The 16,303-nt window shown below is 40.5% G+C and overlaps 1 protein-coding gene across 1 annotated transcript in view; it reads left to right on the top strand.

Annotated features, from left to right (window-relative positions):
- CUNH9orf3 (chromosome unknown C9orf3 homolog) overlaps positions 1-16,303 on the top strand; it is a 303,413-nt gene that overhangs the window by 142,039 nt on the left and 145,071 nt on the right. Inside the window, exon 11 of the mRNA XM_018557867.1 lies at positions 3,790-3,850. Within this exon, the coding sequence (XP_018413369.1) occupies positions 3,790-3,850 (61 nt within the window). The remainder of the gene's footprint in view (positions 1-3,789; positions 3,851-16,303) is intronic.

The following is a 16,303-nucleotide window of genomic DNA, read 5'->3' as shown; positions in this document are numbered from 1 at the left end:
CCCCCCCTATGGAGAATGGCAGACCTGCAGGCTGCATACAAGTGATCTTGGCACCATCAATAAGATCACTTGTACTGAACAAGCGGCAGCTTCCCCGCTGTACATTTAGCTCTGCTTGCCCAAAGCAGGGCTAAATTTAGAAAACAACTACAATCCTGGCGCCCAGAACTGCATGTCCAGGGCGTCGGGAGATAGGAATTCCACATCCTTGCTGCCCTTCTACTCCCTGCTGCCCCAAGGCCAGGCCTCGGTTGGCCTTGTGGAAAATCCGGCACTGATTAGAATTATATTAATGATGTATTAAAAGAAAAGCATTCTACCTCTATTTTAGTGCTGTTCTAGAATGCTGCTTCTAGAGTTCTGTTCCCCAGCTCCATCCCTGGATGCTTTTAAATGCAATGAGAGACAAAGCAGAGGCTTTAATTTAGCTTAGCTTTTTTACTTGCAATGTTACATCACAACCCACACAAGAAATAATCTGTGTGTGTAAACTGTTTAAGCTTAATATCAAAGTAAAATGACCTGCTGGCCCCTACATCACTGCCATGGGCATTGCTAGCGTTGCCATGGGACTTCCTGTCTCTGGAGAGACAGGAAGTCCCAATATCATCACAGGTGACATCATGGTACTTCTACTTTAAACACAATGCCAAAGCCTTTAGCTCCTGAATGTTAATGTCTCCTGAATATTCTCCTAATGTTCCACTTAATGGCTACATTGATATCCACAGGGTAGTCCCAATGATATATATTTCCGTCAGTGCCTCACTGTGAGAATTTCTGGCAAGTGAGGCAATCAGTTTAGTAGTGCTCAAAATTTGTTTTTGTTTTTTATATTTATTTATTACTGGTTTTTATATAGTGCCAACAATGTATGCAGTGCTTTTACATATTATTCGTATTACATACCCTCTGTGGTCCCTATCTCACATGCATACATATAACAAGGCCAATTTAGACCAGAGCCAATTAACCTACCTGCATATCTTTTGGAGTGTGGGAGGAAACCGGATTATCCGGAGGAAACTCACGCAAGCAGAGGAATACATGCAACTTCATGCAGATAGTGTCCTGACCAGGATTGGTGAGAGCTGTTTCTCAATGAGAGTTTTCTAATTAATGTCCACTGTACCTATTTTCATTTGAATAGGGTGACCTCATTTAATGGAAAAATGCAACATATATCAAACTATACAAGAGTGCCAGAATAACCACTTTGTATTATATATGTTGTTACGCAAAGCAGATTTACAGCAGTGCTGGGTATCTAATTATAACTAATCAAACATTTGTTCTTTTTATAATAGTACTTAAAGGGAAAATTTTGAGGTAAGTGATTTTCACTCAGCCTCATCATGAGCCGACCTGTGACAATGAAACTGTCACAGGTCGGCTCAGTGGATCGGGAAGTGAGCGAACATACACCGGTGTTTGCTTACTTCTCGATCCTGTCACGGCAGAGAGCTTAGACAGGGGAGGGACTGGATTCCCCCCTCCCCTGTCCGATCCTCCAGCGCTGACGGGGGGGGGGCGGGTACAGCTGGCTCTGCCTCTAGATAGGCAGAGCCAGCTGTCACTCACGCAGCTGGGTGGATCCAGACATAATTGTCAGGATCCGCTCCGGCTGCGCCGTCTCAGTATACCGCGAGCTCCCGGTATACTGAGCTTTGGGTGATGGAAGGACGCTAGTTTGTGTCCTCCCGTTACCCTTAGGAGAACTATGGGGAAAAGCAGTATACCTGTAGCTCCCGGTATACTGAGCTTTGGGTGACGGAAGGACGCTAGTTTGTGTCCTCCCGTTACCCTTAGGAGAACTATGGGGAAAAGCAGTAACCTCATAGTTCTCCTTTAATATGTACATACTGTGTGTTTGTGTTACAGATATTTTCTGTTATCACTTATCTGTTTTGTTGGTTTATCTGAACACATTGTCTGACCTGAATTTATGTCTGTCTCTGAACACTACAATTGCTCTTTTCACAACTATCAAAATACTTCAAGACTAATAAGATGTGGATGTCTGAAAAGATATGTTTCTTGTCAGTTTTTAGTAAAAATATCCGGCACTTTGCTTAAACAGCTCTAACAATACTGATGCAAAGGTTTCAGAATATTGAGGACAGAGTTCGATCCTGTCTGACAATGAACATGTCAGACAGTTTTCTTCCTTCCACATGTCATCCAGTTTTTCTGCCATGTCTGAAAACCTGCCGTAATCAAGAGCTTACAATTTTACAGAGCCTTTATGATAACTGTCATAGTTATGCTGAAAAAAAGTCACACATGCAACCAATAGAAGAAAACAAAGGATAAATAAATAGAAAACCTCCATAAACAGAACCCTATGTCCACAGTTGATCCAGAGAAAGGAAAAAAAGCCTCAGGGCTTGTTCATACCATAAACAGTGCGTTCCACAGAGGTCAGCTGCTGGAATGCACTGTATTGCATCCTAGCCAGCTTCCTGCGTTTAGGGGCGGGAGGATCCTGACATCACCAATATTGATTACCCTGGGCTTGGTGCGAACCCAGTTCACCCTAAGTAGTAATGCAGTCTGATGCGATGTTTGTAATTTAGTACAGCTGAGATCAGGATATTAATTGTCTGCACATCAGCACTTTGTCAATCCTTTTTGGTATTTTATATTTATTATTGGCAAGTTTTTGAAAGACCTACACACCGGGTATCACTCACGTCTTGATTCATATATTTATTCACATATGTTCTTATTTATTCCAAACCTCTAGCGCTGTGACAACACTTTACACTTTCACCTTACACCTCTCATAGCAGCTTTAGGATTATTACTTGATTTTTAGATTACTTTCCAAAAGCGCAGATTCTTTGTTGCAATCAGGATATTAATAATGCACAAGCAATTGTGTTTACTACATCTTTATCTTGTAGTGTTCACTTTCAAGGGTATGTACAATATCTAACATGTCCCTATGACTTCCAGGATGCATATGCATAGCCTTATAGTTAAAGTTGGCTAAAGTAAACTTCCAGCCAGACCGCTAAATACAAAAGTAAATCTTTAGGACCTTTCATGTCAAATTATTTGCAATTCTGTTTAGCCAGTCATGTTTTGGACACCCCTTTACACCCCACAGAGAGTGCAGTTAGTATCCAAAGCCTATAGCTTTACAACATCAACTGCAACCAATGCAACTCAAGCCTGCTCATTAGGCAGTATGTCGGTATGTCATTAAATCATGATTAAATGCTAGTCTCCAGTGCCTGAAACACCTTAGATTGACCTTTTGATATAATAGAGCCTGATTGGATCACAGTGATGGTACCCTCACTCTCAATTTGATTTTGAGAAGTTGTCTGATGGGTGTAGCTGCCCAAGATCTTCTACCAGTTTGACTGCCTAAACTACTACCTTTTTTATTTGTTAATAACTTTGCCTGTGCTTTTTACCAGAAAAGCAATGTAAGTGATGTAAAAATTGTTTTTCTTTTTGGCCTTTAAAATATATAGTGAATTGAATAACATTTCATAACAATGCTCCCCCAAAAAAACAATATACAGTACATTTAACTTTAACATCCTAAATGACAAAATGTGTTGCTAAATCAGTAGGCCATTACTGAAAAGTGAAGATTTCTCTGATCTACACGTGGCAAAGAAGTGCAAGGGCTGAAATTATGAAAATCTCTACAGTACTGCATCCACTGCATTCCAGCAGTGGATGGTTCAACTTTTAAATGAATAGCAGGGTGACTTAGCTTATGCAATATGATGGACAATGATCTGTGCTTATCTTAATTTTTTTCCCTTGCAGACATGGGCTCTCTGTTGAACTTTTATACAAAATCTGGCTTGACACCCCTGGGATGCCACAGGTAATATATAAAACTGCTATCACAGTTTTTTTTCTATTTTGCAAAAATTCATGACATTGTAATTTTAAAGCCCTGATTGCTAATAAAGGACTGTGAACATTTAAAATGGTAAGAGTTTTGGGAATATGTTCTTATTTGGGCTTGACCGGATAATGATACAGGATTAACACTGGCCAAATACAGTCTTTTATTGTATTTTAAACTGATTTTAGAATTTCATAAACTTAATAAAGTTATGTTTAATAAATGGTGCCAGCACAGCATATCTGTTCAGGGCCCCTCTACAAACCTACTGGTTATAAATGTGCCTATACACATTGTCAGAGAAATGTCTTAAGTTCTCTGTTAATAATCTTCAAGTGCATAGGGTGGCACCACCATGCAAAGCTGTGAGGTGTCTGTGTCAAACAGCCAAGATAAAATATACATTTGTTTGAGCATCACATTGGGCATATGGTTGTATGATACTTTTTGTTGTTGTCCTAAATGATATGGGTAATCATGACCTACCAAGATTGCCCATATTTGTCAGATTTATTGTGGATTGGCAATTATGTTTCTGATTGGGCCACTACCTGCTTAGAATACGCAAGACTGTGGAGGAAAGGAGACGCTGTGAACTATTCACTAGCGCTCTTTACTGTGTCATTCTGCCAGTGAGCTTTATCATTTATATACTTGAAAAATTGGTTCAGATTCATGTATTTTACATGTGGTGATGGCTGTTACATGCCAGCATAATTGCTACACAGGGGTAAAGCACTGTTATGGAACTATGGATGGAACATGTTATTCTTATAAGCTTCTACCACATACTTGTGATTACACCTGTGGGTATCCAGAGTATACTGTGTGTTAAACAGCCTTCATACTTAATTAGCTCTTGTAAGTTTAAGTATTTGTATATGACTGTTTAATGCTTACTCCGGACAACTTTGTAATATGTTGGTACTGTATGAATTAAATATACTAAAGTGGATCCCTACCCAAACGTTTGGCTAAGTTTTGAGTTGAGTTCGGCAAAATTTCCCTCTCAGCCAAGTCCGTGACCTGATCAAGAAGATCTTTCCTGTCTGCAATAGTGCTGTGACTGCCTGGTTCTTCTATCTAAAAAGCATTCTCTATATATTCCATTCAAGAATCTTCTGTAAAGGCCAGTAATACACACATTATGGCATAATGTTCTTCTTTAATAGGTACATGGTAGGAACAAATGCAGGGTAAACTGCAAAGGGGAAAACCGGAAACACAACTCTTAACATGGCTAGCAAAAAAGAACTGGAGGTAGATGTAAAGGCTTGGCAGGTGACTTAGTTCTATCTAAATTTACCTAAAACTAAGAAAAATCAAGCTGTGGGCAGAATGTCATATATTTGCTTACATTTACTCTGTTGCTAAATCACTTTACCAAAAAGGGCTCTCTGCAAAAAAAAAGACATTGAATACTCATCTCTCCCATTGCCTATGCCACTGACCTCTACAGTATTGAAGAGAAAATGCTACCTGAAGATCCTGCTGAAGCCTTCAAAAGTGTCAGATACCTGGTCCTCTACTGCATTTAGTGTTTTGATCCACCTGCCTCTTTGTCAATACTGTCTCTGGAGCCACAGCATGCATTGGGGGAAACCAGGAAATCCATACTGTTGTAAGTGTTGGATTCTGCAGGTTCTTCAGACAGCATTTTTTCTTCACTGCTGAAGAGATTGGCGGCACATTCAGCAGAAGAGATGACTATTCTTTGCAAGGAGCCCTTTACTGTACAGTGTTATTTTTCAGACAAAGTTGCTTGTAGCAGAGTTGTCAGCTGATGATATATGTCCCTTAAATTGATGTCACATTGGTATGATATTATAATTCAAGCTACTTAGTTTTCATTATACATTCTGTTAAACAAACTGTAAATTATCTAGATTTCCCGAGAATGCAGGAAAATGTCTTGTTGCTGGATCAAGGTACTTAGCAGCAGGATAAATTGTTTAGGACAATTTCGAATTTAGGGCTTGTAAGTGGATTGCTATTACAAACCAATTACAATGTACTGAAATATATTGCTGAGGTTCTGCAAAATGGCACTGACTTTAGGAAAAAGTTCAGGTGATTGACAAAGAGTTTTAGGAACTTGACAGCAGTGCAAGTGTAACTTCTGATGGGGAATAATGAGTGTGAATGGAAAAAAGTGTGCTTTTTCTGAATTATGCTGACCTTGTGGAATAAACTTTTATTGCAGAGGAATGGAGTTATTGTGGATAGCGGGGGAATGGAGTGATTGTAGATAGCGGGGGGAAAGGGGATATATACTTCTTCACCACCACTACTGATAAATATTAATATAAGAAATTAAAAATGTATGCCACTCTGATTGGTCCAAGAACTGATTGACTTTTAGGAAAAGTACCACTCACTAGAATGACCATAAGCTACTAAAAAAGAAATATCAGTTGCCTTTTTTGAGATCCACGACTACTGAGAGTCAGGAAAGGCAGCAGACTTTCAGTCAGCAAGCTCAGATGGTTGGTACAAAACTGTGATTGAAGGCTGGGAAAAAAGAATAGAATAATTTTACTTATTTTTAATCCTTATCATATTAGAGCTATATATTACTACTCTAACCTGCATGAATGGCTCTAAACATTAAAGCATTGGCTTCATTTGTACCTCTCATTAGTTAACATAAATAAGTAAACATAAATAAGTATATAAAGCCGCTCAGTGAGCCAGGCAGTAGAATGGCAGCATTTAATTTACTACTACATTATGATAATTTATTGCTGTATAAAAAAATAGCAATGTTGCACGTGGCAACTGCATTGAAAGTTTCCAATCAATCGAGATGAAAAATAATTCAGGATGTGGAAAACACTACCCTAAGTGGAGACTGCTCAATGTCTGTCTTGTCTAGACAACAATAACTGAAAAGCAAATTGAAACCCCTTGTGAGACCACTTATTTCCTTTTATTTTTTAAACATACTGGTTTTATAGACATTTCATCCTCATCACCCAGATTGTGCTAACTGCACATACTGCTATGCTGTCCATCACACTCTCTCTCTAATAGATCATCTGCTTTAATTTAAAAAAAAATGTTTTACTGACACATAAACCATGTAGTACCCTCTGTCTGTTCACCTGTTATTTTTTTTTCATGATACCTTTGCTCTGTTAACTTCCTTGGATGCTAACCAAATACATGCTACCATGTCAGCCCATTGACTTCCTAGCAAACCTTGCCCATATGGTGGAACAAAGGGATCAGATCGCTGGGTCATATGTTACACGCAGAGGAACGACAGATTTGTACACTCCCTGAACTGCAATCTGTGTGTTCACTTCCTAAATAACAATAATATTACTATGACCAGATTATCTGCTAAATGTCTAACAAATCCAATCCCAAAAGAACCCTAAATATTGAGATAAATCAAAAGTTGCATCAACAACATGGTGTTTCCTTACCATCAAGTAATTTAAAGAAATGAATCATAGATTTTGAGCATATGATTACTCTAGACCAGGGGGTACCATGGTGTAAAATATGCAAATGTTTAATAAATGAATACTATATAGAAAACATGTGAAGCCTTCATCTGGTGCTAAACACACAATGGTATTTACTGAACACTTACAGTATGTTATATTTTAACTTATTTTTAAGTTGCATTAGTGAAATAAATGAACTTTTGCACGATATTCTAATTATTCGAGTTTCACCTGTATATCCTAAACCTTTAACAGATGTCTAACCATGGTAATTGAGTTATGTAAATTAGATTAGAAAAAGTAAAGCACAGCAGTTGTGTTACACAAGCAGATCCCCAGCATGTAATGGGCAACTACAAATTATACTCATTGATAAGGTTATTTACATCAATATTTTATATATTTAAACAAAAAATGAGAGGAGCGGTAATGGTGATCTTTGGCACTACTTAATTCACCTGATCTTGCTAATTTTTGCTGGCATGATGACTAGGAATGGGCTCAGGTTTGGACCGAACACAGAAGGAAGCTCGTTCCATGTCGCCATATCAGCAATGAGTGGGGAATTCCCCGCCCACAGCTTCACATAGGCAATTTGGCAGAATGCAGTGACATCATTGACATTATATGTACATGATATACTGCATTATATGATATAGCTATGTGGGCATAGCAGGTAAATTACATCAGCATAAGCATCCCGCCCTTTTGTTTACATGTAGCTACTGGGCGGAATGCCTGGCCTGCAGCTTATTGGGTGGAAGCGCCCTTGGCACTTCTTTATCCAGGGGAGCTTAGGTTCGGACTGGGTTTGATCCATACTTGAGCTCATCCCATATGATGACATCCCTAATGATGACATGAATAAACACAATTAAACAATAAATATAGAGATGCTAATATACTAAAGGGGATTAGAGTCTTCACACAATAAATTATCTATTCATGTGCAGATGAAATCGGTACACAGGAATTTGCTTTTTATATGATTGTTTAACTTAAGTAAATAGTTACAGTTTATTGTGTGAAAATCCTAACTCCTTTAGTAAATTAGCCTCTCTGTGTGCCTGACTTTAGCAGCTGAACACTACGATAGTCCAATATACATTTTATTTATCCTTAAAATGTCAACTATATCCATAGTTTAAAAGGAACATGTGAATGTTTGAAGCTGGTCTTTGAAAAATGGTATTGTACACATATTAACTGATCAACAATTCCATTATAGTAGCCTGTAAGTAACTCAAAACTCACCAAGTGTATCCAGACTTTCCAGTTGTACTTAGGCAACATGGTGCTAGGCAGCAAGGGCTTTTAAACACACTCTGTGTTCAGCCCAAACAAGCTAACTGTGAGCTTTGTGTTGGAAGTGATTCTGTACATGTGACTATAAAGCTCCTCCATCACTTCCATGGCCTTTAGATGGTGCACCCCTGCCCTCCTCCCACCATGTATCCCAGGCTCATCTGCCCATCCTACAGGCCTAGGACAGCCATGGTGGGTGTCGGTGGTGAGATGGGAGGGAGACCAGGGAACATCCATTCGCTCATCTCATGTCCTGTGAATGAACATGGAAGCGACAATGAATTAGTCACTTCTGGGTTCAAAGCTGTTACAGATTGTGCTCAGCTTCAACGGGGTAGAAAGGTGACATTGGGGGTCTAATAGACCCCTAATGTCACATTAAAGAAAACCTGTCACGTAGAATGTTCTATCACATATGGGGCTAATAGACCCTATGTGATAGTAATGAAGTTAAGTTAACAAAAGGCAAAACAATTAAGAAAAATATTAAAAAACACACCCCAAATTCACATACACGCACATGCATACCTAAAACATATGTTGGGTGCGCCTATGTGTAAAATTACCATTGCACCACACATGGTAGCAAAATCATTTAGATTCGATTAAAAGGCTTGCACACCGCCATGGGAAGAGGTGTCAGTTATTTTTCTTTTTTCTTAATTTTCTTTGTTATTTTGTTTTTAGCTTTTGTGGTGAAATGTGTCAGGCCTTTATTTCACATTGCTACAATAGTTTCCTCCCCGCTACGTACACCCAGGATGCTCTATAAAATTAAGGCAATTAACATTTTTCACAGCAGGACTTGCTTACATAAACACCGTATTTGTCTGCCTCAACAGACTTGTTTTTCAGTTATGCATTTTATAGGTCTAATACTTTTGAAGTATACCTGTCTCCAGCATGAGCAATTCAGAATGAATATATGCTAGAAAATAACTCAAAACGATCAGTAGATCCAGAGATCTAGGCTTCTAAAGTTTTATGCAAATGTCAACTTTTCCTGTATAAATGAAGATTAGACTTGCCCACATCTCTCTGCCCTGATTGGCCAGTAGGAGAGCACATAAGGGGATGGGGCCAAGTTCAGGTTTTAACAGGAAAAGTGGTTTGTTATTGGTTTATGTTAAAAAATCTGAGGGTTTAATGTCACTTTAAGAGTCTGTATCTCTGGATCTACTGATCATTTTGGTATTATTTTGTATAGTATCCTCTGAATATACATGGTCAACATTAGTTAATTCTGAATTGCAAAGCTTTTTAATAGGCTTAATGTATTATAAGTGCAAACCCATCTTAAAGTGGACCTGGCATCAGATATATTTTTCATGTTAAGTACATGAATGGTAAGTAATGTGTAAGAGAAACATATTCAGGTATTTACTATGTCTCAGAGATCCCAGTGCTATCCCTGACAACACCTTCATCCATTTTTCTCTTCAGAAGGACAATGCTATTGTTGTCCAGGCATCATCCAGAGTCAGCATCTACTTTGTGCACTGAGATGCCAGCTAAGATGACACAAACATCTGAATGCTGGTGACTGCGCACTTCTTGGCTGGTTAGCATGGAGAGAAACCAGCAAACGTCCAGTTTGTGAGCTGTGCTTGATCAACTTCAATGGGCTGCAATAGACCCCTAATGTCACCTTAAAGTGAACCTGTCACCTCCAATATGCTATCACATAGGGGGCCTACATACAAAAAACATTGATTGCGCTACACATGTTCGCTATCGCCGCATGCGCCAAGTGAGAACAGTAATTCTAGGGCCAATATTCACAGTTAACTCTAAACAGATGACATGTTCAGGCTTTTAAAGCAGTGCCTATGGACGGTTTGGGGTACTATATTTTCTCGCCGTTTCACAGGCACATGCAATTTTTAAGCTTGGCATGTTGGGTATCTATTTACTCAGCATAATCTCATCTTTTATATTTTACCAAAATATATGTATTATATTGTGTTTTGTGCACTAAATTACTTAAAGGAGAACTATGTGGGGAGTGAAAATCGGTCATCCTCATAGTTCGAGCTGACGTGTGACAATGAAACTGTCACATTTTGGCACAATAGATCGGGAAGTGAGCGAACATATACCGTCGCTCGCTCACTTCTCGATCATCTCCCTGCAGAGAGCCGTGACTGTTAGTCACGGCTCCCTGCAGGGATTCCCCCTCTCCACGCTCCGATTCTCCAGCGCTGACTGGTGGAACGGACGGGGTAGGGGTCGGGTACAGCTGGCTCTGCCTCTAGATAGGCAGAGCCCGCTGTCACTCACGCAGCTGGGTGGATTTCAACAGTAATGTCGGGATCCGTCCCGGCTGCGGTGGTCTCGGTATACCGCGAGCTGTAGCTCACGATATATTGAGCTTTGGGTCACGGGAGGACGCTAGTATATGTCCTCCCGTGACCCTTAAAGGAGAACTATGAGGTGAGTGCTTTTCACTCATCCTCATAGTTCTAGCCGACCTGTGACAATGAAACTGTCACAGGTCAGCTCAGTAGATCGGGAAGTGAGTGAACACATACCGGCGTTCACTCACTTCTCGATCCTGTCACGGCTCTCTGCCGTGACAGGGGAGGGACTGGATTCCCCGCTCCGATCCTCCAGCGCAGACTGGTGGAACGGACGGGGAGGGGGCAGGTACAGCTGACTCTGCCTCTAGATAGGCAGAGCCAGCTGTCACTCACACAGCTGGGCGGATCTAGACATAATTGTCGGGATCCGTTTCAGCTGCAGCATCTCAGTATACCACGAGCTGTAGCTTGCGGTATACTGAGCTTAGGGTGACGGGAGGACGCTAGTTTGTGTCCTCCCGTTACCCTTAGGAGAACTACGGGGAAAAGCCCTGACCCCATTGTGACGGACTCCCGTACTCAGGATGAATATGTCCGCCGCTGTCTTCTTCCTTGCTGAGGAGATCTTGCAACCTGAAGATCCTTAGCTCCCAGTTTCCCCAGTCACTAGTCGAGGCTCGAGTGTAGGTGAAACAAACTCTGCTTTATTGAGCAACTGCACAAACTTTTATACAGCAAGTGATGAAATCAGAATATAATCCCATCACATCCACCCTCCCCTCCCAGACAATCGGTCTGCTCAACACCACAGGTGTCCACCTGCTAACGAACTCCAGACAGCCATAGCCAGAGCCTGGCCAGAATGTCATTGTTCTGAGCTCCTTCAGAGCACAATGGGAGATAACGAGGGATGGTGCTGATAGTCTTTCCATAACCAGGTCACACAGCATAACACACTCAAACATAACTCAACCCCAATACACATTTAACTTATAAACTCATCACCGTGTCGTCACACCCATAGTTCTCCTTCAACACTTATCCCATAGTTCTCTTTAAAGTGTAATTGTTACTGAAATTTTAGGTTTGATAAGAGTTTTGCTAATATCATGCCACCTAAAAATTTGCAACTGCCACCATTTTATTCTACCCGGTCTCTGCTTTTAGGCGATATATACGTTTTATGTAATGTTCGGGCCTAAAATTTGGATTGTAATATGTGCAAAAAAACCGCAAAAACGGCTCTGGCAGCGAAAGGGTTAAACTAAACTTTGTAGTAGATTAGAGCTGCAACAGTTAATCGATTTAGTCGATTAAAATCGACGATTGAAAACGTTGGCAACGTTTTCGATCGTCGATTCGTCGGCTATCGATTGATTTGCCTGTTCGGGGCTGTTCCGGGCTCCACATGCGGCCTGAGCCACACGTCACACGCTGCTCCCGCTGCGTCCGCCGTGCCCACGGCACAGGCCGCGTAAGCCACGCCCACCGCACAGGACGCTGAAGCCGCGCACGCCGCTGCTCTACTTCCTGACGCGATCTCCCTCACACGTCGCTGGCCCGCCGTGTATCGAGGGCCCACCTTCTGAAGCCAGTGGTGGACCTTCGTCAATCACTGGAGCCTTTTTTTTTTATCCGATTAACCGATTAATCGAACGTAATAATCGGCCAACTAATCGATTATGAAAATAATCGTTAGCTGCAGCCCTATAGTAGATTCATACTCTTTCCTGAATAAATAATTATTTAATAATAATTCTTTTATCGTGTCTTTTTTAGACTGATTCCTAAATAGGGGGGTCGTGTTCATTATAACCACCTGAGCAGACTATTCAGAAAATCAGTGATCTAGTCACACAAACAGAAATTAGCATTTCTGGGGTGGTGATGTACAGAACAGCTCCAGTTTGCCATAATGCACTGAATTTGACCGTTTTAGAAAACTACAGCTGCTGCAAATTAAAATGGAAAGGTATTTTTTAATAAAATGAAATTATACAATGCTTATGTAGCAATTTTATATGATTTACACATTGAACAAAAGTGCAGTTTTCTTTTAATGACAATTCCAGTTTGGGAAAAGTCATTTGGCTAGAGCTCCATGACTGCTTTTAAATGCCACAAATGGATTTGTTTAATTTTTTTTTTTATTATACTGTTGCTATATATCGCAATATGTCAGAAATGTATTTATGCAAACTTGTAAAGTTACTGAGAGGTCCACTTTAAATGTGTTTTATTTCTGTTCTTTGTTAAAAATAATGAACAAGACTGGAAGACTGGAAAAAAAAAAGGAACGTGCAGTATATCTACGTTGATGCCAACTACTTGAGATGCCTTTTCCCAGCCCTTCTGCCAAGAAGTGCACCAATCACATCACAATAACAGTATAGATATATATAACCAGCACCAACCAGTACTCATAGACGAGACACAGCACTGATGCCTGTCTAGAGCAGGGGTAGGCAACCTTGGCTCTCCAGCTGTGCTGAAACTACAAATCCCATCATGCTTCTGCCTTGGGCCCAAGGGCCATATTTGTGCCTGCAATGACCATATCTAAAGTACTCATGTTTTGTTCTTTACAATTTCCACTACAAAAATATCAAGCAACAGTCATCCATATTGTAATAAAACAAGAAAGTGACATACATATACCCCCTTTCAGGAAACTCCATACTCCCACTGTATCGCCCTCTCACACCAGCCTCTATGGAAATGATGCACTGACACAGACACAGCTACACAGGAGTTTCTAGGAAGTGGTGTTCAGTTCAGAGCAAAGGAAGCAAAAATACACCCCCCCCCCCCTCCTTTATTGGTGTAAGTGGCAACAATAATAGCCTTTATCATTGGTATCAGTGGCAGCAATAATAACTCTCATCATTGGTGTCAGTGGCAGCAATAATAACTCTCATCATTGGTTCTTTGGCAGCAAAAAATAACTCTTAGCACTGGTGTCAGTGGCAGCAATAACAACCCTTATCACTTGTGTCACTGGCCGCAATAATAACTCAAAGCACTGGTGTCATTGGCAGCAATTATACCCTCTTCATTGGTGTCATCAATGATAAATCTTTTATTGGTGTTACTGGCATCAGTAAAACACATTCATGAATGGTGTCACTGACAGCCAGCAATTACAAACTCCCCTTTCGCTTATATTAGTGGAAGTGTGAGCAGTATTAACCCACACACACACTTTCATTGGTGCTCAGTGGCTACTTACCTGAGCGCATGCTTCCTCCCCGCTCAATGATGTGAAGCTACAACTATCCCTGTAATGCCCTGTCCCAGCATAATTACGGTACAGGGTGCTGGAACCCAGAGAGTCCTCCAGTACACAGCACCCTGTTGCCACTCTGCATTGTGTCCTTGATCCTCCGCGACAGTGTCCAAGAACCCAGGACTGTCTTGCAGGATCTGGTACTATTTGCAACTAGGTTGCTAGGGCCTTGCGGGATGCACAAGGAGGTCCCGTGGGCAGTATGCAGTCCATGGGCCTCTAGTTGCACAGCCCTGTTGTAAAATACCACAGTAACATGAAGTAGTTGTCAGAAGAGTTAAAACAAACAAAAGGGATACTAATAAATTAGTGTTTAAAATATTCCTTTCCTATACTTTGTTTCACATCATTTCTGGTGTTTACATAATATATAATTATTGTATACATTCATAAAGAGATTCCACTTTTTTCTGTTGTATATTGTATAATTGTAAATAATCTTGCTGGTGACATCGATTTTTTAAAGGAGTTGAGCATCTTCACATAGAAATGTGTAAATGTTCACTTCAATTACCCGGGCATGTGAAAAGCAAATTCCTGTTGACTTTGAATAACAAATTGTGCAGATATATGATTGTAAAATTGAAAATCCATGCATTTTTTTTGAGTGAAGACTCTTGAATGCTTTAGTAAACCAGCCTCATCGTTTATCCTTTCTTGTGTGACTAAGCAGACATAGCCCTATCCGTGTTGTTTCCATGTTCCTTTACCCATGGTGCATTGGACCTAAACGTGTAGCACAAGCTGTGATAATAGGATTTGTTTTCTTTTTTTGTTGTTGTTTCTAGTTTCAGGTACCCTTTGTTATGTTAAAAGTCCACGTCATCTTCTTTTTTTTTTATCATGAAAGGTTCCAGATCATTTCACTTGAAAGGTCTAAATCTGAGGGTGTGTGGGCTGGTTTAATACATCCTGGTGTGAGGCATCTCTTTATCCTCCCGCGTCACCTACTAAGATCAATATTTCCTTGTTGTATCCCTCTTCTTCTTTCATGTTATGTGTGGTATGAGAAACGCATATCTTCTATTCCCTGTCCCCACTTCACGTCCCCTGAACCACAGTCCAGACCCTGTCATGTGATACCAGAGTACTTTTGCATAGCAGACATAATCATCTGGAACGCCTTGCTGTTTTTATGTCGTGACTTTGTAGTGTACAATGCTATAAATCCTACTTGATATTAAACAAATCTGTTCAGCAAGGACTTTCCCTGTTTGGATTGTCTGCAACGTTTTGTAATGGCTTCGTGTTTTCAGTGAGGCTCAGCGCAGCCCAACACAAAAGCTGTGTTATATGCAGAAGACAGTGCTTATCCCTACTAGAGCAAAGTTATGTGTGGTATCCCAAGAACAATGAGGGTTTGCTGCCTCACTGATCAGTGTTGGATCAAGTTCACATTCCCGAGCTCCCACTCTCCCACCTACATAGGTTTGGGCTGGAAACTTTTGCAATGAGAGGGGAGGATGGGTACTTTATGCACAGAGATTTCACTCTTTCCTAATATGGACTTGCCTTTGCCAACTGTAGCATAAACACCAGCCAGTGTTGCTTCATGTCAAGAAAGCATTTCATGACAAGTCATCGTGGATCAGATTTTTTGAATATTTTCATGCGTCTAGTTTAACTTACAATTAATTAGCTACTGTACGTGTACACATATCGCGTAATCCTTAATTTAGGAATTACAGCGCTTGCACAATCCAGGAATGTTTCCTGTTCCATCACAGAGCCAGACTATAACATAGCCCTTATGCTAGTTTAACATTAAGTTCAGTTCTCATGCTGCAGTCTGAACTTTCTTTGGGTTGACCCTGCATGAGCTCAGTTGTCAATAACCAGGATGCACTGGAAGGCATCAATGCAGACACATGCCTCTATGGGGGAATGAAAGCATATCTAAACCCAAAAACCAATATGTAATATATTGCAGCTTACCAATCCTTAAAGTGCAAGTTAAGTGATTATTTAAAAAAAAAAAATGTGATGCTGAGTTGCTTGCCACAATGTGCTGGGATGCAGAGCATATTAGCCTATTATAGCCAACTCACCTGGTAAACGACCTTCGCCAACGCTGCTCTGTCCG

The sequence above is a fragment of the Nanorana parkeri genome, unplaced genomic scaffold (assembly GCF_000935625.1).
Source record: "Nanorana parkeri isolate BGI_ZX_2015 unplaced genomic scaffold, ASM93562v1 scaffold307, whole genome shotgun sequence".
NCBI classification, from domain to species: Eukaryota; Metazoa; Chordata; class Amphibia; order Anura; family Dicroglossidae; genus Nanorana; species Nanorana parkeri.
The sequence above is the reverse complement of the archived record's forward strand: the minus strand, read 5'-3'. Positions and strand labels throughout refer to the sequence as shown.